General features: G+C 36.1%; 1 protein-coding gene across 1 annotated transcript; it reads left to right on the top strand.

Annotated features, from left to right (window-relative positions):
* Nucleotides 1-8654: 8654 nt before the first annotated feature.
* LOC132047521 (uncharacterized) lies at nt 8655-9835 on the top strand. The gene is made up of 3 exons (XM_059438555.1): nt 8655-8940; nt 9001-9143; nt 9260-9835. Exons 1-3 carry the CDS (start codon nt 8655-8657, stop codon nt 9833-9835), a joined length of 1005 nt encoding a protein of 334 aa, XP_059294538.1.
* Nucleotides 9836-26407: the final 16572 nt, after the last annotated feature.

Below are 26407 nucleotides of genomic sequence, written 5' to 3'. Positions count from 1 at the left end.
GGTTCGGTTCTTTCGGTTTTTTAAAGTTCGGTTCGGTTCGGTTTCGATTTTTCAATTTGATTTTTTTGATATGATATTAGAAGCGATTCCCTTGAAACTAATTCATATTCTCAAAAGCAATAAAATATAAAACTGATAAATTAAAATCAAAATCAAACAAACAGGATATCCCAAGAATAGAAAACTATAACCATGATATTGGATTACTTAGGTGTTATATACATACCGTAAGAATAATTAAGAAAAGCATATAAAGGACATACATTAATCACTAAAAACACATCTGATTGCCTTCCTTAACATATTTGATTTTCTCAACTAATGTAGAAAATTAGGGATACAAATGCAAAAGAGGGCTTGTTACAATTGAGTTTTTTTTGCTTTAAACTTAATGGACCTGGACTATTTTAATTTTTTTGGGTAATGTATTAAATTTCGGTGTGTGTTCGATTTTTCGGTTCGGTTTTATCAAACTTCGGTTCGACTATTTCGGTTTCGATTTTTTGAAGGTGGACACCAAACACCGAACCAAGCTAGTTCGGTTCGGTTCGGTTTGATGAAGTTTCGGTTCGGTTCGGTTTTTCGATTTTCGGTATTTATGCCCAGTCTTAATTTGATGTTCTAACGTGGAGATGGGATCGGAAGAATAGAGATGATTTGTGCACATACTAGGATGGAACCACTATTGATTTGTTCATATAAAGAGGAGAACTTTAAATGTGTTCCGAAATTGATCAATGGCGGAGCTAAAATTTTCGTCAAGGATGTTCATACTTTTAGGCCAAGGGATAAGCGAGAATAAAAGAAGAAGCAGCACTTGAATACTTTGAAGGTGCAAAACGGACCTGTGCCCAGGCAAAGAGCCTAAACAGGAAAAAAGTCTAAAGTGTAGGAGCTGGGGTTCGAACATGCGCCTTCAGGGACAGTTTGCACTCTTGGCCGCTGAACTATCTTCCCCTTCTTTAACAAGGGTGTTCACCCGTTAATATATAACCAAAACTGTCTATATTTAACCTATATATCCGGAAATTTTTTCCGACGAAGGGTGTTCTGACAACCCTTGGGTGAGTGTAGCTCTGCCCCTGAAATTAACCCAGACATTTGGGGTATACAGCTTGCATTTGATGGCAGCAGTGGTGGTTGGTTTTTATTTCTGTCTTTAGTAGAATGAAGAAGGAAAAAGATTAAGAGAGGGACTCTGATTTTGTCCGTGTGATTTAATAAATGAAACATGTCGCAAATCAACAAGGGCACTGGAGCAACTTGAAGCAACCGGCACAGGAGGGGATCCTAATCCGGAAAGGGGAGCCTAGTTTAGTACTTTTTTTGAAGAAAATAAAATAAAATTGGCTATGCGGAGTGTAAATAAAAATGGCTCTACTTAATTAGTGTTATATCTGCATTCCGCTGGTACATATGCGTAACTTTCACAATGCATAAAAGACATTTGGAGGACAAGTCAAACGACACAAATATTGGACGATATAGGCATGTTGGGCTTTCTTCAACATGTAAAATAAAGAGTTAATTTATTCATGTGTTATCACTAAACTTTATTTTTTGTAATGGTAAAATCAAAAATTATTTTTTGTCCATTAAAGTAAAAATAGTATGTTACTTTATAAATTAGTATAACATATTACTTTTATTAATATAGTGGGTAAAGTTAAATTACTTTAATGCAACTCCCTCCGTCTCATATTACTTGATCATTTTTCCTTTTGCACGCCCCTTAAGAAAATCATAAATAAAAGATGTATTTTACCACGTCACCCCTATCTCTCTCCAATAAATACATTCTAATCAATATTGACTATTTTCAAGAACATTTAATACTAAGGGTAAGATGGAAAAAATTTAATTAATTTTATCTTGGTTTTGCAAAATGAACAAGTAATTTGGGATATATATTTTTAGTAATGTGGCCAAGTAATATGAGATGGAGGGAGTAAGAAACTTTTGTAACTTTTGTAATTCTACTGTTATAGTAAGTAACATTCAGTGACCGTAAAACTAAACTCAGTAAAAATCAGTTGAGTTGAATTACGACTAACCTGGTCCGGGAAGGAAATCTTTGACCACTTTGGGCATTGGAGTAATGGGCAATTTTATTTTCCAGTAAACCTCCGGAGATATAGCAGCAGGAGTACTTGCTACAAAAGCAAGCTACATATACATACAACAATAATGGTTAAAAAAAGAAAAATCAGTAATTCCCATGCAAACAATTAGTAGAACAATAAACAGACACTTTAATTTGTTAAATCAAAGAGTATATGAGCATATAAACTACTATTTTCAAAGCAATGGCTATATTGGAACTATGGTTTAAAATTTTTAGAATGAAATGATAGCTGGAAAAAGATGAAATTTAAATAAAATTGTGAAAGATATGACAAAACTATGTATATAAAAATAGCACTTACCACATAAATGGTGAGCGAGTAGAGTAGCTGCAACTTCATTGGAAATCTTTTGCTATGGTAGATTGTAGAATAGCTAATAGGACTGAAAGAAAAAGCTTGGATGGAACCAGATTAGGAAACTGTCCTTTATTTTATAGGCATGGAATAATACACTACCCACTTAGTTACAGCAAATGCTTGGATGGTTCAGAATATAAAAATGTCCTTTATTTAAAGGCATCCAATAATACACTACCAACTTGGTGTAAGCAGAAACTAAAGATTACTGTCCTCCTTAATGAAAACAATTAACGAAGCGCTGACATCAATGGCCTTGAAAATAGTATTTTCTTAAGCTGAACCTAGATATTGGACATACAATTAAATGCGGAAGGTCGAAGGTCCATCATTTACTCTCTCTGTCTCAAAATATTTGTCGCATTTTTCATTTGCACGCCTCTTAAGAAAACATTTATAAGAATAGCATTTTGACTATTTTACCCTTTTAATATATTTCATGTAATCTCTCCCCAATAAATATCTACTCCATCAATGGTGAGAACCTCTTAAATGTTGCTAATTAATACAAGGGTAAAATGAGAAAAAGTTACTTGATTTTGTCTTGATTATATAAAACGACAAATATTTTGAGATAAGTATTTTTAGTAAGGATGATAAATATTTTGAGATGGAAGGAGTATCAATTAGCAACTCTCAATTAGCCAATAACAATTTATCCGCATACTATGTGTACACTACATCAGTAGATGCATGATATATGTTTGCTAATATATTACTATCACTATGGATGGGCATTTGGTATTTTCAAAGTACGGGTTTGATAATTCGATAATCAGTTGTTGAAAGTAGATATCAAATACCATACCAAAAAAATTTGGCTCAACAATTGGGTAATCGGTAAATAAAACTTCACTCCGGTACGGTATGTAATACCGTATTGAGGTAGATTTGGGACTGAAGAAGATCATATGATAATATGACTTAATTGTGTTTAACTATTTATTGCAAGCACCAGGGCCAGGATGAGGATAGTTGCCGTTTAATCTTAAGAAAATACAAATATAATAATCATGAAGGTGAGTTCCTTGAAGGAGATGCTGTACAGGAAGTTGAAAAATGTATGACTGATGTGAGAAATATGTTGAATGCTATGTTGAGAAATAAAATTGATGATACTATCAATGTTGAGTCATATTGTTAAAAGAACCATGGTGTTCAGGGGGTGATAATAGGTTTCAAGAAATTAATGATTCAATGAGTGAAAATGATGCTGCAACTAATTTAAAAGGTGTTAGAGTTTTAGCTCCCTAAGCTGATGATAATTTGATGCACTCATTTTAACAAGATCGATAACTAACTTAAACAAAAGTTAGAATGTTCACTTAAAAATTTGGAAATATGTTTTGTGATTATCTTTCAAATTGTTTCGGTACGGCAGAAGATCGGTCATAGCTCATAGGGACAAAAGATTTTTTCGGCTAATTATTGTCTATTGATGAGCATGATACACATATGAGTTATAACAAGTGGTGGGCCTTTAATTTATTCAATAAATATTTCGGTGTTCGATAAGTACCAAATAGCATACGGCATTGATATTTTATACCGAACATGAATCTGAATATCGTAAATATGAAATTTTGCTCTCGAACATCGTACCGAGTATCAAATTACCAAAATTTCGGGTTCAGTTAGGTAATATGTTTTCGGTATTTTATGCTCAGCCCTAATTATCACCTAATCATGGTCAATCATATGTATATATAAAAGCAGGCAAAAGGCCCGCTGACGTGGCGCTCTATAAGGCCACCAAAAGAGCATTTATCTTTTTCCTTGGAATTTTACCTTTTTCCATTTTTTTTAAATACCTCGCCTGGAAAAAAGAAAAAAACAATGCAAGTTTTACCCTTCCCAAACATTGTGAAACGCCACCTTCTTTAAAGTCACTTAATTATTGCTGCCTTCGTGAAAAAACTAAAAGTCGCGACTTTAAAATTATCTTGATTACTCCTTATCACTCTCTTCCTGATTTTACTCCCATCGATTCCCTATATAAAAGTCATAATGTGTGAGACTACAAGTCAATATCACGAAACGATGCCCACAGAACAACAAATAGCACCGTGCGAAAATGAAGTGTTAAAACACCAAACATTCTAGATCAAACTCCATAAATTGCTCTTCCAACGGCTCTGTTGCATAAACAAGGGAATAAATATGTATATGGACAAAGTTCATCCACCAATACCAAGTTAAATCCTTATGGATGAAAGTTAAAGGTTTCTGAAGCAGCAGGTCGTGAAAATAAAGCGAATATATAGCAGTGACAGAGCGATAGAGGGGATGAAGATCAGCAGTTCCCCGAACAATATAAATTCCAGCAGTGGTGAAAGAGACGAGACATGAATTGGATTTAGTTTCTATTTTTGGGTTGGAAACGAAGAGGTTAACGAAAGTGGTGCGTACACAGATTTTTTTTGTAAGCGATGTCTATATTTTGATGAAGTGAAAAAATCACTATAACAACATGAGACATGTTGCAAATTACAAAAAATGAATAGGTTTAATTTGTTCTCAAAAATTATGGTTTTTAGACTGTTTATGTTATAGTTACTAAATAACTGCTTTTTCTTTGTATTGTATTTTTATCGCTTCTGTTGTACATAACTGTGTTTTGGTGCATTGATTTACTTTTATTTTGAAGCAGTGGCTGGCAACATCTTCTATCAAGTGAGTACATTTTCTACTAATATATCTGTATTGCACATTATTTGTAAGTAATATATCTACTAAATTTTCCCGAGAAAGCAGTTTCTAAGTGCATCTGCACCTGGTTGATAGCTTGGGGTACTTTTTATCTTTTTATTGTCATCTTTTCCTTTCTGAAACAAATAAAACAAAGAATATTTTCCGCATTAATTTGGTGGATTTTCAGGCCGCCATAGGCAGTGAGTTTTGAATAAAAACTTTATCGAGTGAGATAAAAAAAGGTACAGGCATATTGATCAATTTCATGCATTTCCTCTTTGGTTATTATTATGTGAGAATTATCCTTTTCGTTTTCTAAAAGAGAAAGAAAAGGAAGACATGGTGACAAAAAAAAAAACGAAAGTTAAAAGTGCGTTTTCTATTATCAACGACTCAACCTGCACTTTCACAATTTAGTCATTCCTATTCATCTTCATGTTTTATATAAAAATGTAATTTACTAACTAATTAATCATTTTATGGAATTGTAAATTAAATATACTTTTCATAATAATATTTCTTTGTTCCACATCGTAGTCCTCCTATTTTTATAGTATGTTATATTTGTCATTAACTACTTATATAAACTTTTTAACATTTCATAGAATTATTTTTTTCATTTATTTTTTTAATCATTTCCATTTTCTTAAAATTTACTTTTAAATCTGTAGACAATTACAAATGTAATTTAATAGACTTTATAAATACAGTTATTATAATATGCTAGGGAATGCACCGGCTTACTTTGCTAAGTGTGAATCATTTTGATTCATTATTTGCATCTTCTTTATTTCTTATCCATGAAATGAGAGGTGCAAAGGTCAAATATAACTTTGGTCTTCTTTATAGGAATTAAGGTAATTTTACTATTTGTAGCTTTCAAATGTTATGAAGTTGTACTTTTGTTCTTTTGGTTAGAAACTGTGAGATGCAATTTGAACAAAAAAATTGCCAAAGAGCTATTATCAACTATCAAGTACACTAGAGATCAGACATGGATTCTAAGTTTATATTGAGCCTTCATAGTCTTTAGCAATTTTTGTTGCATGTACTATGTCAAGATCATGAGTTTACATATGTATTGTTCTCAAATAAGGTTGCTTGTCCGATTATTCATCAATTTATGTCAAGAGAAGAAAAAAAAAAAGTGTTACAGCAACCACTTTATGTTATTAGACCATTATTAATAAAAAATTATTATAGAATAAATTATTTAACACTATTGTGGTTTTCTTTACCAACCGCGCGAAGCGCGGATGTATTTACTAGTTAATATATGTCCATGCCCTATTAATTCATTTAATCAAGATAAGTTGATACGATTTGATATAAACACCGGATGCGAGTAAATATTTACCTAGTTACCGCCCCAACCCCTTTTACTTTTCATATTTGATGCTTTTACGATCTTAAGAAAACACTACTTAAAAATATTATTGATTAAATTGTCCTTGGTTATTCGTTAACCACAATTTATTACTACTATTTTTTACTATATTAATCTCTCCACATTTATTAGAGTACGAATAAAAAATAATAAAACTTTAACGAATAATTTTCTTTTTTTTAATAATAAATATTTTGAATCAATTATTTTTAGTAACAAAAAAGATTTATTAGAGAATAGTATTAGTTAGCTACCAAACATAGGCGGCTATTATTACTTTGCTTCAGAATTTGAGTTTTCAAATGTGCCAAAAGTTGCAACTTGCAAGGCGAAAATGGCCTATGGACCACCTGTATTTGGAGATAGTAACTCGGGGCACTTGGCCAAAAGGTCATTTTGGAAACTTATTTAGGCAAAAGGCCATAAGTGTTCAGAAATTGGTGCTTTAGCCACCATTTATAACGTTAGCACGTCAGAGAATTGTTGTGTCAAACTCCAGCCCCAAAGTTTTGAAAATACACTTTAGCCCCCCATTAACATTTTTATTAGCTGGAATATAAATAAAAACAAAATATTTCCCTCCAAAAGCTCCCGTTTTCTGGCCATTTTTCCGGCAAAAATTCCGGCTTTTCACCGGATAATTGGTCCCCAATGACGGCAAGCTTCCATAGTTCAGCCATTGTAAGTAAAATCTGGTAGAAATCGTTGAGAAGGAGCTTTCCTCATTGTTGTAAAAGCTCACTTTTTCGGCAAAAATTCTGGCCTCATTCCGACATTCCATCACTTCTCCATTCAAATACCTCAGTTCGCAACTGGTAAGAGCTTTATCCCTGCTCTTTTTGATCCTTCATCTGGTACAGCTCTCCGGTCAGTAATAAACCACAATAATAGACCACAGTCATCAACAAGTCATCGACCAGGCATAGAGCAAAGTCATAGTCTATTATATATTTTATTATGGCGTCGATTGCAGAATATATTATAGTAGGTGGTGATTACATGGGTGAATGGGAGGAGACCCTAAAATGTTGGAATTGGAATTCTGTGAGCAACGTGACAGTGTCGATTGCTGTGCGTCGCAATGGTGCGTGTAATGACTTGGTCACGAGCGTAATAAAAAGAAGGGAGTTAAATTGTGAGCCTAGTGACTTGCGCATTACTTATATGATTAATGGTTTGCCCACTAGGGAAAAAACCCATCCTTCTTTCATAACGAATGATAGGCAGGTGGTATTGTACATGCTTGATGTTGCTGCTGATGGTTCTAGGCCTGTTTTAAGAATAAATGTTATTGAGAGATCTCAAGTTGGTTCTACATCGCGGACCACCCCCCACCCACGTACCCACCACTTTCACAGCCTCCAGCCGATAAAGCTTCAATGCAACATGAGGGCATGGCTGATCATTTTATGGATATGGATGATCCTGATAGTGATGACGAAGAGTGTGATGGAAATGATAGGGGTGATGGGCAGCCACCAAGTGGTTCACAAAGAAACCACAACATCAGTGATGGAATCGATTTTTACTGTGGGCAAACATTTGAGAACAAAGAGTATTTAAAGGTTTTATTGAAGAAAGCTGCAATAGAGACCCCGTTTTGTTTTAAACCAAACAAAAGTAACAAAAAATATTATAAGATGGAATGCACCTCTCCTGATTGTGGTTGGATGTTGCGGGCCAATAAGTACGACAACTCGGATAGGTTTCGCATTTACAAGTACGTTGGTGATCACACTTGCGGGGTTGAACACGTTACGAGCACTCATAAGCATGCCTCGGCAGTTGTCCTTGCATCAGTCTTGATGAATGACTATATTGACAACAAAGGGCCAACGACAAAGGAAATTCAGAGGACGGTTTTCAGGGAGTTCCATTGTAAACCAAGCTATTGGCAGTGTTGGAAGGAAGGTGTAACGGCTAAGAACATGGTTAGGGGGACACCGGAGCACGGGTATGCTTGCTTACCGGCTTATTCGTACATGGTTGAAAATCTAAATCCAGGATCCAGAATTTGCATTTGTCTTGATGATGCAGATAGGTTCAAATATTAATTCGTCGCTTACAGAGCTTGCATTCGAGGATATAAACACATGCGAAGGGTTATTGCCATTGACGGCACACATTTATACGGCAGGTATGAGGGTGTGTTGTTTTCTGCCGTCGCACAGGATACTGAGAACCATATCTACCCAATTGCTTTTTGCGTGGCGGACAAGGAGTGTGATGAATCCTGGACCTACTTCTTCGAGCAGCTAAGGTATATAATCGACGATGAACCAGACTTGTGCATCATCTCTGATAGGCACAAGAGCATAGCCAATGACGTTTCCAGAATTTTTGAGCATGCTCATCATGGACTATGCATGAAGCATCTTGGTGATAACCTTCGAAAAAATTTCTAATGTGGAGATTCTCTTCATGTATACTATGATGCAGCAAAAGCATATGGTTACCAGGAGGTCAATGAACATTTTCAGGAATTAAGGAATAAATGCCCTGAAGCTGCTAATTGCCTCGAGTTTGATATTGGATTTGACAAGTGGAGCAGGGCATATTTTCCGAGCGTGAATAGGTACGATGTGCTTTGACCCACAAATACATTGGAGTCGCTAAACTCAATGTTGAGAGATGAAAGAAATTACCCCGTATTTGCCTTATTCACTTCCATTTCTAGGAGGTTTTCTAAAATTTTCAGGCAGAGACGTACAGATATCAGCAGTTCAATCAATTATTTGTGCCTTCAGCTGAAAAGATGCTAAGGGAAAAGATGAATGACGGCGACTACTTGTTTGTCAATAATATAAACGGGGATGCCGACGAGTTTATCGTAGTCAGCAGTGGCCTAGCTGCCAAAGTCAATCTACTGAACAAAACATGTACTTGTAGAGAGTATGACTTGGTGAAATTACTGTGCGCTCACGCGATGGTAGCCTTGAGATTAAAGTACGGACCTGATTATTGTTCGAGCATCTACGAGTATTCCTCGCCTATGTATAAATTTCAGTCTTACATTCTTGCATTTGGTGAAACTATTAATGTAGTCCCTGCAGAGTCAGAATGGGAAGTCCCAGAGAAGTACGCAAACATGTATATTCCTCCACCCCTTTACGAACCCAAACTTGGAAGGAAGAGAGTGAAGCGTATTCCTGGCATCGCGGAATCTTTCAAGTCCCGGGGAAGTAGCAAAGGGACGAGAAACAAGTGCTCGATTTGCAAGGGGGCTGGTCACAAGAAAACAACTTGTCGATATTTGAGAGAGCATCCCACTTGATCTTTTTTTATTTGAATGTATTTTTATTGTATTAGTTCAATATTAATCAACTTTGTTTTAGTCTATCATAGACTCTATGCGTGTTTACAATAACCAATTCGTTGGTCTATAATGGTTCATAGTTAGGAAATTAATAGTCCTTTGGGAGATCTATACTCCCCAATTAAACCCCTTAACATGCGGAAGTGAGTAGCGTAATGATTACATTTTAAGAGTACTGGCATTTCATGTCTAATCACACTAATAAAATACAAATTTAAACGACACCTCTATGCCACATGTCTCTTAGCCATTGGGTGACAGTTCACTTAACCGAGGCAAACAATCATTATATCTTTCCCATTCCTTATTTCCTCCATTTCAAATAAACTCAAGCCCATAGAAATTTCAAATCATCTCCAAAATGCCTAGAAGACTCCGCCTTCCTAGGCACCTAAGGCTACAAACTCCATCACCAGACGTTCTTCTACTACGAAATGACTTCAAACGACTCTTTAGGGGGCTGGGAGAGGACAGGGAGAGATTGACAAGGTCTCTTCGCAGGATTGAGCAATTTCTACGTGTCCTCTTGCAGCAGAAGAATATCGACCTAGATGCCCTCATAACCCCCCTGCAACCCCCCCCCCCCCCCCGAACCGAAACCCCCTAGACTAGTTTAGTTATGTAGTTTTAGTTTTTATGTATATTTTAATTTTGTTGTAAGTTTTTTGCAAAGCTTTCATTGGTGAAAGTTGTGGATGGAAGCAGCTTTTGGGCTTTCATGTATGAAAGCTTTTAAATGTTTTTGCTCTTATGGTTAGGGGTTGCAATGAAATGAAATATATGGTTGATGTTCATATTTCTTGTGTTGTTTTTTATTTATGTCCCTTTCTGTTTGTTGCGTTTGTTCTCTAACCGCCGAAATAGAGCTAAGTGGGCGGGGTCGATTAATAAACATAATTGTAGTAAATGACTATGATCTATAATTACTCATTGAGACGGTTTATGATGAACCTTAAAGGTTTATTATAAACCATGGGAATAATGGTTTTTATTGGAACGGAAAGCCTGCTAAATTTGCACAAGTCCAACAGACCAAAAAAAAAAAAATGAACCCCAAACCCCAAACCTAAAAAAAGCCAAAAAAATAAAATAAAATAAATAAATAAAAAGACTTGATACTATTTAAACATTATAATAACACTTTAATACATCATATGAGAGTCTTCATCCATTAGACACATAGTTCAAAATAGTTTTAGGACGCCTAATGGCCCTTAAATCGCTAATATTAGTCTAAAAAAGCCAAAAATAAATGAAATAAAATAAATAAAAAGACTTGATACTATTTAAACATTATAATAACACACATGATAAAAATAGTTTTAGGATTCCTAATGGTCCTTAAATCACTACTATCCAATTAGTCTGACAATAAGTTATTGTTCTCAAAGCACAACCTTGTTTTAAGGACAACATTACTTGTGCTTAAGGTCTTTTGATCATGTGTCTAATTGGTGGGGACTCTCATATGATGTATTAAAGTGTTATTATAATGTTTAAATAGTATCAAGTCTTTTTATTTATTTTATTTTATTTATTTTTGGCTTTTTTAGACTAATATTAGTGATTTAAAGACCATTAGGCGTCCTAAAACTATTTTGAACGTGTGTCTAATAGATGGGGACTCTCATATGATGTATTAAAGTGTTATCATAATGTTTAAATAGTATCAAGTCTTTTTATTTAGTTTATCTTCTTTTTTTGGCTTTTTTAGGTTTGGGGTTCTTTTTTTTTTGGTCTATTAGACTTGTGCAAATTTAGCAGGCTTCTCGTTCCAATAAAAGCCTTTATTCCGGTAGTTTATAATAAACCTTGAAGTTCCATCATAGACCATCTCCATGAGTAATTATAGATCATAGTCATTTACTACAGTTATGTTTATTAATCGACCTAGTACACTTAGCTTTATTTCGACGGTTAGAAAATGTATTTATTACAACGGTAGTAAAATAAAATATTCGTAAATTTACAACGGTAACAATCACCCTTCCCTATATAAAACCGAATCAAAATTCAAACACCTCCGTTGTCTCTTTTGTTGATCAAACACCTCCATATTCTCTTTTCTTGATCAAACTCCACCCAAAATGTCTCAGCTATCTGAAACATCTCAACCACAAGATCCCGACATTTGTTTCTGCGGTGAATACACTGTCTTGAAGACATCACGCACCGCAAAGAACCTAGGTCGCAGATTCTTTAATTGTGCAGTTGGAGCTGTAAGTTTCTAATTCAAAATGTATGCGTTTTTTATATAGTTTCAGGACAAAAAACTCTAATTGATTGTTGTTTGTTTCAGGATTATGGTGGCTGTGACTATTTCAGGTTTATTGATCCACACCCCAACAAAACACCAAAAAAATCTCAAATGAGCCTAGGACCTAGCAGGAGCTCAGGACCTAGCAGGAGCCCAGGTGGACCTGAGACACCAATATCAAGAGGCTTAACCAAATCCGAACTGCAAAATAGGCTCAGAGAATCTTTAGAGAATGAGGAATTACTTCACTCTTTGTTTAGAGAATCTGAAGAAAAGAAGAGTCTCTTGAAAGTTATGTTGGGAGAAGCTAAATTTGAGAGGGATGAAGTAAAACAGAGGTTGGTGGCGGCTAAAGAGAAAATTAATAGACTAACGATGCTTTTGTATGGTTTATTAGTGGTGTTTGCTATATGGCAATATGTAATAGGGCTGTAGTGGGACTGGGTATTTCATTTTGGCGTATGAAGAATTTTGGACAATATGAAGTGGGTTTTATTTATATGAAAAATATATGTGTTTGTCCTCAAGCGTTATAACATCTCTATTGAGTTTGTGCATAAACTTTATTCATAGTTGATAATAGTATATATAAACTCCACGATTGATGATCAACAAACTTCGTAGTAGATAATCATATTTGAAGACATCGAAGTTCACAATGAAACAACACACTTAGATACACAACAAATAAATTAATTGTTTGTTAAAACAATTATACTTGAAAACATCCAAAATATTTATGCACATCCAAATTCAAAAGAACACAATTATATACAAAGGTTTCAATGATCTAACCTTCACATATATTAATCCAAAACAACAAAATAATTGTTTGTTAAACTCGTCGTACATCAATACTTAAAACAGCATCATCCTCCACCACACATTCAAGAAACTTAATTGTTTGTTACATACAACCCAAATAACCAAATTAGTTGTCTGAAGAACTATTAATCTGGGCGAAGACGCCCAACACAACTTTTTCAAGGTCACATTCAACATCAGCTTGACTCGCCTCGCTAGCATTCTTCTCATCAACCTTAGCAGGGACATCTACTGCTTTCTCAACTTGAGCAGCTGGCATAGGGAGCTCAACCTTCCCTACCTCAGCCTTCTCAACTTTCTCGACTTCAAAAGTTGGTCTAGGGACCTCAACCTTCTTAAGATCAGCACTAGCAATCTTCTCATTAACTCGGGCAGTTGACATAGAGACATCTCGCGCCTTCTCGCCTTGACACTGGTCAGAAGCTCAAGACCTACGTTCACCTCGTTGATAGCGTATGGTCCACAGTGCTTGTGTACTTTTTGGACATAATTAAAAAGAATACAAATCCTAGACAACACAATTACAACAAAAAAAAAATTCAAAAAGTTCAACTTTCTGTTTGACAGTCTCCTGATTCTTCTTCTTCGCCTTTTCGCTCTTTCTAAATTTTTCTGCCTCCACATAAGCGAGAACAACATTCAGAGACTACTCCATCTTCACCAAATGCTGCCGCAGTTCCACATGCTCTATTGGCATTGATGGGCCCCCACTTGGTGCTGCACGACCCCTAGAAGTCTCAATGCCAACATTACCACCAAAATCTTCTGATTGAATATCTTCCACATCATATGAGGGCCCTTTGGACTCTTTTTCAAACCTAATACGACGCTTCGAGGCATGATGAGTATCCTCATCAGAATTTTCCTTGGGCTACTCTCTCAACCTACTAGGAGCCTTCGAGCCATTCTTTGGTGTAACCATTGCGGTCACGCCTTCCAATTCAATCTTCAATTTATCCATGATGGGATCATCAAAATTATCATCAAATACCAAGAAGTCTTTCATGTAGTCCTGCTCCATCTCACGCATTGTGGGGATGATGTAAGGGTGTACAACCTACAAATACGGAAAACATTAGCATTCAGTTTATATTTTTGCAAAAACATTGATAATAGACTCCAAATTTATACCTGTGAATTTCCCCCTCCAATACTAAAAGGATCACCTTCAGTAAATCGCTCCATTTTTGTGGTATGCCATCTAAGAATCCTAGGAATAGGCAGAAGAACCTCATCGTATTTGGATGCATCCCAGTGGAAAGCTTCATAAGTCCGTACCTATAATAACACAAATAATCACCGAGTGTAAAAATAAATAACATACGATATAATCTACTACACCGGTGGTTTATAACATGTACCATGAATGCCTGTGGAAGCCGAGAGCATATGATGGCGTCTTCTTATCAAGGTGGGTTTGGTGGTGCTCTGGAATGTCTACCTTGTCCATCAAGTATTCCAAGGTGAGTTCAAAGGATTCCTTTCCCCAAGGATAGCTCTGGAAGAATTCCAAATCGTCAGCCATTTTAAACCAATCAGCGTTCACACCCCTGGACACATCTTTGGCCATCAAAATTGTATGGAGAAACCACACAAGACAACATTTCAGCTCTTCTTCTTTATTTAATCTAGGCCCTTTTACCACCAATAATAGCTTGTCTGATGTAATCTTCTTCTTTCGAGTAACCTTTGCGTAGAATTCTGCCCCTTTCTTAATTGCCCTGTCCTCTCTAGATTGAGAGGGATAGGATCCACAATTTAAATCGGTGATCAACGCAAACTCCTTTAAGCCAAAACATGCAGGCTTGTCATTCACGAGGAACCATATTTCACGCTTCTTTTTCTGGATCACATGACGAAGAAGCATGTAGTGGATCATCCGTCCGTTGAAATTGATGAAGAATTTTGATAGCTTTCTAAAGTGACCAAAACAGGAACGCTTCTACATTTTCCTTAGTTTTTGATCTCTCAACACATTGCTAAATTCAACTAACAATGACACTTTTGCCTAAATGTAAACTTTTCTTTGCCAAAAGTTTCATAATCATCCAGCCAGTTGATCAAGCCATATTTTTCAACGTTAATTGTCTTTGCACAACATAGAAAGGACAAAGGAACAACATCTTCAGCAGCACTAGAGTGTTTTGAACTATCCCCAAATACACTCTCAACTCTACTATCAGCTCTATCTCCATCAACACTACACTCATCAATGGGATTTGAGTGGGGCGCACTCTCAGCTTCTGCACTTCTTTTTGTTTTTCTATCTCGGCTAAGTTTTTCACCTCTTCTATTTTTATCCTTATGATTCACATTAGAACAAGTTTCAACCATAGCACAAGAACGGAGGAGTATTTTTCCTCCTCTGCCTCTACACCTATTCATTTATACGATCTATATACAAATAATAGAAACGTTGATCAACCACGATATAACAATAATCGATAAAAAGTCTATTAATAGACCATATATAATTTCAAAAAGCAAAAACAGAAAAACAAAGATCGAAACAAGCAAAATAAGCATAAATAACACACATTTGGACGAAAAAACAGGCAAAACAACAAAGTTATTGAAAAAAAAAATAGATCTTTATGAACCTAGTTTTTTATCAAGATCGAAAAAAATATAAAAATTCAAGGCAATATGGAGCTCAAAATGCTCCGATAGAGTTGCATAGTTAAAGAACTTACCTGTTTCCGATGATCAAGGCATGTTGGAGCTTGGGGGAGAGGTGGAAGTTTGAGAGTTCCAAGCTAGAAAGAAAAATAAAGAAGAGAAAGGGATGGATGAGAGAGAAAGGGTTTTTGTGTATTTTATTAGAAGTCAACTGGACTTACGTGCATAACTTAAAACTTTCAATGTTTTTAAAAATATGAAAAGTACCCCATTCTCATTTTTCAAAACCCTAAAACCGAAAAATAATTGAAAAAGAAAATGAGTGGCCACGGTGCAAATTAAAACTTAGAAGTGGCCTTTTTCACAAATCATCTCTAGTAAGTCAGAAGGTCATCCAATTATGAGTAATTATCTATTAAAATCATATTTTTTTTTTGTAATAACTAGGTCACTCAACTTTACTTATATCACTTTAAAAGTCAGCCTATTAATATTTGACCAACAACATATGACATGACATTTTTGTATAGTCCATATGATTTTTTTTTCTCAGTCCACATGACAATAAAATCACGACTCAACCCCACCCAAATTCATAATCCAAATTAACCCTAGTCTCTTAATTAAAATAGAATTTCACTCTCTCTATAAAGAAAGATTGATCCCTTCTTTTATTAAAATCGTGTTGCCTTCTCGCATTAAATAATGAGTGAAAATTATTTAATACTCCTTTTTCATTTAACTCGTGTATTAAAGCATAAACTCGTGAGAAGTGTAAGTCAATACTCTCTTTTATTTGACCTGTGTATTATATTGCCAACAGAAATTATCAATATTAAGAAAAATTGTACAAACATTTTTGGATCGGGTTAATAAGGATTAATTTGGGTTATGAGTTTGAATCGGGTCGGGTTGTGGCTTATTGCCATGTTGACTGAGAAAAATAGAAGTTCATATGTAAATAAAATGTCATGTCATATTTTGTTGGACAAATATTAATATGATGACTTTTGATGTGATATAAACAAAGTTAGATGATTTTGTTATTACACAAAAAAAAAAAAAAAGAAAAAAAAAAGACTTTAGTAGATAATTAATAGTTGGGTGACCTTCTGAATTACAATCTCCCTAAATTTGCACCCATTATATCTCCGTATATAAACTTTGAAGTTTTTCCTTTTAAAACAGCCCAGCTCATACATTTGCACTGCAACTAAACATGCTTCTCAAACGTGATGACATAAATGACAGGTCACATACTTATCCTCTTATCAATTGACATGGAATTTGTGGGTCTCACTTATTTAAAAATTAATTTACTAATAAGATTCTTATTTCTTCTTTTCTTCACACTCACCACTAGTTCTGTTGGATCGCTCCGATGCCACCTAGCCACGATTTTTTTTATGTAAACATCCACCATTTCCAGCCATAAGAATCCAAATCCGGAGAAAGGCCAAATATTACCCTTGTATTGTGAGAAAATGTTAAAATATACCCTTAACCAGATTTCGGTCCAAATATATCTACGCGTCTCATCTGCAGTCCCCATTGGGTTAATAAGGTAGGTACGTGGCACTGACATGTGATGAGGTAGATGCCACTTCAGAGCCCCTAACTCATTTTACCCCTCTCCTCTATTTGTTCTTCCACCATTAAAATTTTCTTCCCTTCCACTACTATTTCCACTAGTGGCGGATCCAGGATTTTTACTCGTGGTTCAGGAAATAAAAATGTAAACGTGTTACCCTTTTACAATGCATTAATCTAGAATAAAATCAAAAAAATATTGTCACTAAGAATCGAACCCTTGACGTTGGGGATATTTTCAACACCATGAACCATTGAGCTAGCCTTGTGCAAATCGTTTGAAGTATTCAAAATTAATTTATCTACATAAACACATAAAATCTACCCTATATACAAAAACAACAACATACCTTGTCTAATCCCACAAGTGGGGTCTGGGAAAGGTAGGATGTACGCAGACCTTACTTCTATCTTTATGGGGTAGAGAGGTTGTTTCCGATAGACCCTCAGCTCAAAAGAAACGAAGTCAATGTAAGATTGAAACATAAATATGTCACGACCCATTTTCGAATCGCGCGGGCACCTACCATTCCCACCTCGGTAGGCGAACCATTAACCAAAAAATAAACTCATTTGTAATAATAGAAACAAGATTCATTATATAACATAAACAAAATATGGAAGTAAAATCAATGTATATAAATAAAGCGGAAGTGTTTACAACAGTTTATAATAAATCCGACTCCTTTCCTATGACCTGATCTATTTTAGTACAAGAGCGACTATTTTGGAGACAAATACAATGAGAATAAAAGACTTAACCTAAGATGATGGAGGCTTTCAAGATAGGCACCGTACATCTCCTGGAAACTCCAAATCAACCAATAACCTGGACAACTCTACACACCAAGAGGGATGTATCAAGAGTAGTATCAGTACAACACTAGTACTGGTAAGCATCATAGGACGACAATGGTTAGAAAAAAATAATGGTAATAGAGTCCACAAATAAACATGGTAGGCGGTCTTAAGTTGATTAGTGAATATAACCTTATCCAAATAATGCTCTTCTAGAAGTCCATTACCTTAACTTTATCATTCCTCATGCTCTAACTCATCTAGCATACAAATTAGATAGCCATACTCAAATACCGCAACATTACGACTACTAACAGTGCCATTCCTACTCACAGCACAGCAAGGTCAACCTATCATTTATTGCATCCATAATTTGGTTTAAGGAAAACTCTCTCATCATTCTAATAGTCATCACTGCCCAAACCTAACAGTCATACACGTCCATACTAGGGTCAACTAGCATCATACTTTCTAAATTCAAGATCACAACCTATATTTATAGCAACTAATCCGAATTGTGCCAAGTCTCAGTATAGCCAAGTCGAACTGGTATATCATAATCATATCACAACAATATCACATAAAACCAAGAGGTACAATGTAATGCAATAATGTATGAATGATGAATGCAATGCATATGCAGTCTATGTACAATATATCCCGGATGGAATACCTTCATGTCTCGACGATCAAGACACATGGGGGACCCACGAAGTCCATGTACTATTCGTCCCGACAACAACCTTGGCAACGAACAGTCTCTCTTGATCCCGACAAGAGACCTTGGGAATCGAGCACTCATTTATTCCCATCAAGAGACCTCGAGCAACGTACACTCATTTTGCTCCGATAAATAACCTCGGATGACAGACTCTCATCTCTCTTTTATGCTATCCGGGAAAGACCTCGGAGGCTACACTCTCTCACTTATCATCATTAGTACCATAACAATACAATATCAATGTATCGTGGAAATGAGTATGAATACGGTGCAATGTAATATCAACAACCAATTCAATCCCAAATAGTACCACACATGGCACATAAGTTGTTACACCTTTTGTTTCCATTGCAAGAAAGTCTTTGGCTTGTGGGTGGTTTATACCCTAAGTATGGAGATCCGTACCCGAGTTTTTGAGATATTAAGTGCTTTACCTCCTATGTACCAAATTATAAGTATACGTTCTTTGCAATACGAATGGATTAGGAGCTAAATGAATCGAATCGTCGTGAGTCGGAACGACTCAGAGAACTGGGAGGAAACCAGTCCCCTTTGACGGGCTGTCGACGGGGCGTCACTCCACGCCATCGACACGCCACCATCTCTGAATCTCCAGGTGACTGATTGACTGTGTAAGCTGACAGCCATCGACGTGTCGATAGGCCATCAACCCGCTCGTCAAACCGCACCCCTAGAACTTTCTAGTTCCACTTATATATGTGTAGCCTCACATTTTATTCCTCATATTTTTCATTCCCAGCTAGAGAAAACCCTAACATATTTCCCCTTTACATTTTCCATCATATTGGGGGAATTCTAGGAAGATCTGAGCCCCGTAAAACCCGAGTTAGTGAAGAAGGAGGTTGTTCCTAGGGTTTCATTGAAGTTGTGGAGCTTGGAAGTTTGAGTTGAAGTTGGTTCTTGGTATTTTAGTCCCTTCAAGGTATGTATATGATTCCTACTTTTGTGTTTAAGTTAATTATCAAGAGTTTTAGTGGTTTTAAGTAAAGGAGATATAGTTATGAAAGTGGTAAGATGAGTAAGGGTAAAGCTAGTATTAAGGGTTGTTTTGAGGGATGATTTGGAATACATTTGATTATATTTTGATATGTAAGTATTTATATTGTTGTTGTTGATGTTTGGGTTGAATTGGAAATTGAGGGATTATTAAATTTACGAAGGAGATGTTGTCCGAAATTCGTTAAGTTTCTTTCGTACTTGAATTGGATAGCGAGTGGTGTAAATGGTCTAATTGTGGCCTATGTTATCTTGATTGTAGACTTATGAGTTCTAGAAGTAGAAGTTGGATGATTAGATACGCTTCAAGGTATGTTAAGGCTATCCTTTCTTTTATTTTGGCATGATCTTATGATATGAGTGAACAAACGTGTAAACGAGCTTCCATATTACTCTACTCTTAGCAGCAGTAGGAGTACCTCAGTCTTTGATGATCCTATACTCCTTGTTATGATTGTTCCTTCTATTCTTGGGTCCTGACATTTCATATATTTATGATGTTAGCTCAAACGATGCCTATCGAAGGTAGTATGACCTTATGTCACTCCGAGAGTTCTAGTTACTCATGCATTGCATTCATTATACATATGCATATTGACCCTTGACCAGAAGGCATTATATTCATGTATATTATATGTATATGGGGTATACAGAAAGGGATAGGCATTATATACGCATTACCACCTGATCAGCTGGTGCACAGTGATGATGATGATGATATATGGATCGGGTCGTACGTTCCTCGGCACTAGCATATAGCATATGGATCGGGCTGTACATTCCGCGGCACTGACATATGGTATATGGATCGGGCTGTACGTTCCACAGCACTTACAGCTATACAGAGTTATGCATATGTTCCCAGATGTTCAGCCACAGATGCATTCAGATATTGAGATTTGCTTTCATGATTCAGATGTCTTTCACGATCTTATATACTTGTTGTTATTATGCCTTACATAATTGGTACATTATCAGTACTGACTCCCCTATTATTCGGGGGACTGTGTTTATGCTTGCAAGTTCAGGTAGACAGACAGGTGGTCCAACTCAGTAGGACTTCCATTCAGCAGTAGTCGATGCGCTCCACTTCATCCAGAGTAGCAGTCTATTTTGGTATGCCATTTTGAGATGTATATGCATATTTATGGGTATGGCCGGGCCCTGTCCCGTCCTTTCTACAACTTTCTATTCCATTAGAGGCATGTAGACAGTTGTATATAGTTGGCACATGATGTAGCCTTATCGGCTCCTATTCTTTTGTGTACAACATATGTAGCGGCCTAGTCGGCTTGCATTGTTCTTTTCAGTATATATATATATATATATATATATATATGCACAAATGATTGATAGTTCTCGATGCATAATTCTTGATGTCATTCTTGTATGAGTCAATATAGCTTAGTTATAAGTCATGAATGGGCCACCCTACCCTTTAGTGAGCTCCAGGTACGAGTATAGGGGTGCTTGGTCAATAGAGGTCAGGCACTCGTCATGACTCATCGGTTGGGTCGTGACACAAGTAATATCAATAATATGGCTACACAATAAGCCACAATGGAATCACAATTCTCATCTAGATATCAATCAAGTAAAGTACCGCAATATCATAGCCAGGATATATCACTAATCACCAATATCTAATGTCTCAACATGGCAACGAACCAATAAGTAAATAGAATAAGATGAGTCAACAACACAACGGGGTGGCTAGCCCCCAAATCATTCAACAAGGCCCAACCTAAGACAATATCCAACTCAACTTTATACCCGAAGGTTTACATGCATTCTCCGACAATATCGTTTAAACATACGCTTCGCTAATCGAAGTCTCACCATAAGGTAATCATGAATCTACAACTATATTAGTAATACATAATAACAGTTGTTTCTTATACGCTGTCAATCTAAAGCATCCATCCCAATCTTCGAAATCCTATACATGCATTCTTCGTTTTATCTAATACACGTGTATGAAAGTCTGACCGGAGTCTACCAAGAGAGGGAGGTCGTAACCTACTTCAAAATCGAACAGGTACGCGTACATCCACTTGGACTCCATCTTCCATATTTGTAGGGAAAATGTAGATCCGATAGGTCTAGGAACGATGGATAAATTCAAGTAGGCAACAATTTAGCAATTTGGGGTCATAGGGGGTAAAAATGTCATTTCTCAAATAATCATTCTGGATTCTCGATTTATTTCTATTTCACCTTTTTTTTTTTTTTTTTTTTTATAGAAATAAGGTTTACCTAAGTCAAACTTATCACACTAATTCATCTTCATCATTATTAACGCCTAACAAGTTAACCCATTTGAGAAATAGAAAGGATTTAGGCTTAAAACTTGTTATTAATCTAGGTCTTGTATTGCATAAGCCATCTTTGAGTTACAAAATACTCTAGGTCAACAATACCACTTTTACCCCATAGTCCCTTGAGAAATTTGAGAAAGAACCCTCATTTAATGCTTTGCCATAACCATAAATAGTGTAAGAAGAAAGAGGGAATTAAAGGAAGATTAAATGAAGGATTTAAGGACGTTACCTTCCCAACATTCAAGTCTCAAGAAGCTGAAATATCCTCAGGTGGCGGCTGTAACTTGGGAAATGAACTATTAGGTCAAGTCCATAAATATGGCTTTAAAAAGGTTAATAACTGGTCGTCCAACCCTTCAGTGGTCGGGCTGCCACTTTAGCAACATAAAGACCGCGGAGGCGGTCTGATGAAATCTTTCCCGCCTTCCCTTTAGCGGGGCATGGGTCACTGGGGCGTGACAGCTATGGCGGTCAACCTACCTCTGGGCGGTCTAACTAGGTCCAATGGACGAAATTTGATATTTCAATTCCTATTCGCACGACAGGTCCAGTTAGGCTAGATGTTCACCGGGATACATAACGAACCGAACTAGTCTAGTGGGTCAATTTTTGCAAATCTTTTGAAATTATGATAATGACTAAACGGGTCGTTACATCAGATACCAATTAAATAACCGTTTGTCCTCAAATGGCAAAGAGCGGACAAAGGCGCGCGGGAAGGTAAGCACAAGAAATGGACTTAGTAGCGTTGATTTGCAACAGCTTTATCTTGCCGAAGTCTGTGCCAGCCATATAATAAGGAGTATTCATTTAAATCAGCTCGAATAATAAAAGGGTGCGAAAGAAGTAACACTCAACTTAACAAATCACCAAAAATTACGTTATCACTCCCGTCTAGACTTATCAGTAAAGGTCATCATGCTCGAATTTAACTCTAGCAAAGTACAATTAGTGATGGCTCGACTAATATTTTCCACGAGGGAATCACAAGAGTAATAACTCAAATGACTGGGATGGATTTTTAATCGTAGGTCTATCAGGCACACATGGGTAAGGGCATTAAACTTGGGTTGCAAATTTACTGCTGAGGCGAAGAGGTGGCTGAATAATATCTCTCGTCGGATACGCCCTTCGAGAAATGTTTGGGACGTGACCTATCACAGGGCTCTATTGGTTTCTTGCATCGTTGATAATATGCCTGTGAATGTGGATTCACAGGTAATCCAGAAGTGAAAGGAGTTCTTGAGGGATGGTGCAGGGAGTTTGATGTTTCTATTGTTGATTACTTCACTGTACAAGAGGGCCAAGGTTTCGGAGGAGGATGGCAATGAATGGGTCAACTCTGATGCCCCTATCACGACCCAACTGGAGGGCCATGATAGGCAGCCAGAGCTAACCTGCTTAGCACCTCTTAACATACATCTCATAATCATTTCTAGGTGGACCACAAAGATAGCTTATGGGTATCATAATCTGTAAGGGCATATGTCACAAGATAACGACACATCTCTATATAATCATCAACAACTATGCCCATCATCACAAGCCGACAAGACTGCCAAAATATTATACAACAATATGAACTGATAAGGTTATGGGACAGCTAGCAATGTACACCTGACTATGAGCCTCTATATAGAATACAGGAGTTCATAAGGACGGGGCAGGAATCCTCCATGCCCAAGTATATACACAAAAGACTAATACCAATAGACTGCAGCTCCGAAGCAAATGGAGCGCTCCTGAGAATCCGCTGATGAGCACCTAAGGATTTGGTCCGTCTCTCTGCCTACCTGCAGGCATGAACGTAGCGTGCACAATAAAGGACATTAGTACGGACAAAGTACTGAGTATGTAAGGCATAAAAGTAACAAGAGTAGGAGCGTAAGGAAACTGTAATGTAAATGAATGTAACCTGTAAGTTTGAACTACTTCTGAGGATTGATAATATGCATAAATCATGTGCGTGCATGCAAGCATGAGGTCATACACATACATATATGCATATGCAACGCCTGTCAAGCCTCTGAAAAAAAACTCATTCCATGCACCTTCAAAATGAATATTAATCAACCACGTAGAGATATTATTGAAAGTCATTGTCAAGTGATTATCACTTGTAATCTTTGTGGTGGGAGGCATCAGACGTTGAATTGCCCATCAGTTATTTATGACTATGAAGATGATTGTGAACTCTTTGATGTGTTCTCATATGGTGATTCTGAGAAATCAAAAGACATTGAAAAATTACGTATTAGAATCAACCAAAGGTCAGTTACTTTTGATAATTGTGGTAAAAATCACCTCCGTCATTAATGTCAAGCAGCTAACACTTTCTTATATGGAAATTTTAGGAGACTGAAAGATCTTAAAGAGTTAATTAATAAAATAAGCCAGAGATCAGTCATATGTGATTTTTGTAGAGGCAACCACCAAAGCTTTGAATGCCAAACCGGTAGCACAATCTCATATGGTATTTCTCAAAAACTTAAAGACATTGAAGAATTAATCAATCAAAGGTCTGTTATTTGTGAATATTGTGGTGGAAGTCACCTTAGTCATTAATGTCAATCAGGTAATCCTATCTTTTTTGATTCAAAAATGAAGAATCTCATGATATTTCAAGTTCTTACAAATGCAATGATTTTTGTGGGTATAATTGCGATTCGGAAAGCAATCAAGACCTAAATTTTGTGTCAAATCAAAGCAACATGAGTCAATCACTTCAAGAGGAGAATAAGAGCTTTGAAGAGATGACTTTGAATAATTATATGAAAAATACAAAAGAAAAATACGCACATAATTATACAATTATTTTTGACCTAACAACACAATTGAATCAATTGGTAAGTTTGACAATCTCCTTAAGCTGTGATGGTGAGCACTTAAATGAAACAATATCATGTGAGGAAGGATCAAATCAAGAAGATGAGCTTTATGAGAAAGAGGCAATTACACAAGAAGAAGGGTCAGCGCCAATGGAGATAGCTTGCAATGAAGATTTGATTGAGCTTGAATTATCAGTTGATGAGTGCATACCCAATTTTTTCTATCAGTGTAACTTGAATAGTTTGAAAGAAAATGAGAATCAAGAGGTCGTAAGCACAAATCAAATTAATGAATATTCCTTTGACCAATTTTCTTTAATTTCTTCAAATTATTATGCCTTTGTGGATTTTCTTATTGGAGATTTTCAGGAAAATGCTTGGTACGATTCTCGTCAAAAATACAAAATGGAATTTAGAATCACCATGCATAGTTATTTGGCCGCTCAAGATAAGGCCAAGAAAAAACATGTTGTGCAAAAAATAAAAATATTTTTTGTTGTTCTTAGCCAAATGAACTCCAACAAGAACCCCAAGGAACGAAAAAGAAAAAATGATTCAGAATTGGAGGTATAGTTCACTAGTTCTCGGAGAAATAAAAAAGTTCAGAAACTTGTGTAACCCCTTTTGTGTTTCATGAGGACATGACACAATTTAAATATGGGGGTAGAAGAGCAAATTTTTATATATGGATATATATGGATTCTTTGTGTTTTTTTTTTTCAATTTTTTTTGTTTTTTATATATTTGATTTTTTTTTTGATTTTTTATGTGTGTGTTTTTCAGATACATATTTTTACATATGTATTTATTTTGTGTTTCTTTAAAAATTTTTGTTTTGTTATATTTATGTTTTTTTCCTCTTTTTGTGGGATTGTTTTTCTTTCTTTTTATGTGGCTTTGCATTTTCCCCCTCTTTTTTCCCGTAGCCATTGAGGGTGAAGCAATGGAACCTTATAAGTCCAGTGAGAATGAGTGAAAGTGCACTTGATTAATTGAGTTGGTTAATATCCAAATCAATGTATAACTAGAATACAAAATGATGGCCTCTGCAAAAATAGTGTCACTTATTCAGGAGTAACTTCATAGTGATCGACATGCCTGATTGACTGTGTCACGATCCACGCAGAGGACCATGACGGCACCCGAAACTAACCTACCGAGTACCACATGACATACATGCATCTCGTCATCATACCTGAGTGGGACACAATGCTAGCGAATAGATATGGTACATGCGCCTCGTATATATATATATATATATATATATATATATATATATATATATATATATATATATATACACGCCATCAATCGTGCCCATATATACAAGCCGACAAGCGCATCAAAATTATATGATAAGATATGGACCGAGAAGGTCACAGAACATCTAACTATACATATATGTCTACGAGCCTCTACATAGAGTGCATAACATAATAAGGACGGGACATGAGATGCCCATATATACACAAAAGAATCATACCAGTTGAACTGCAGCTCTGAGACAAGTGGAGTGCTTCTGTACAAATGCTGAGGAAGCAGTCTAAGGGTTTG

This window comes from Lycium ferocissimum, chromosome 2 (genome assembly GCF_029784015.1).
Source record: "Lycium ferocissimum isolate CSIRO_LF1 chromosome 2, AGI_CSIRO_Lferr_CH_V1, whole genome shotgun sequence".
Taxonomy (NCBI): Eukaryota; Viridiplantae; Streptophyta; class Magnoliopsida; order Solanales; family Solanaceae; genus Lycium; species Lycium ferocissimum.
Note: the sequence above shows the minus strand (reverse complement) of the source record. Positions and strands in the feature narration are given on the sequence as shown.

Bases quoted from the DNA above. Each gene is read 5' to 3' on its own strand.
- LOC132047521 (XM_059438555.1), top strand. From the start codon at position 8,655: ATGCGAAGGGTTATTGCCATTGACGGCACACATTTATACGGCAGGTAT. The intron at 8,941-9,000 runs GTGATAACCTTC...ACTATGATGCAG, and splicing joins ACTATGCATGAAGCATCTTG to CAAAAGCATATGGTTACCAG. The intron at 9,144-9,259 runs GTGCTTTGACCC...TAAAATTTTCAG, and splicing joins CGAGCGTGAATAGGTACGAT to GCAGAGACGTACAGATATCA.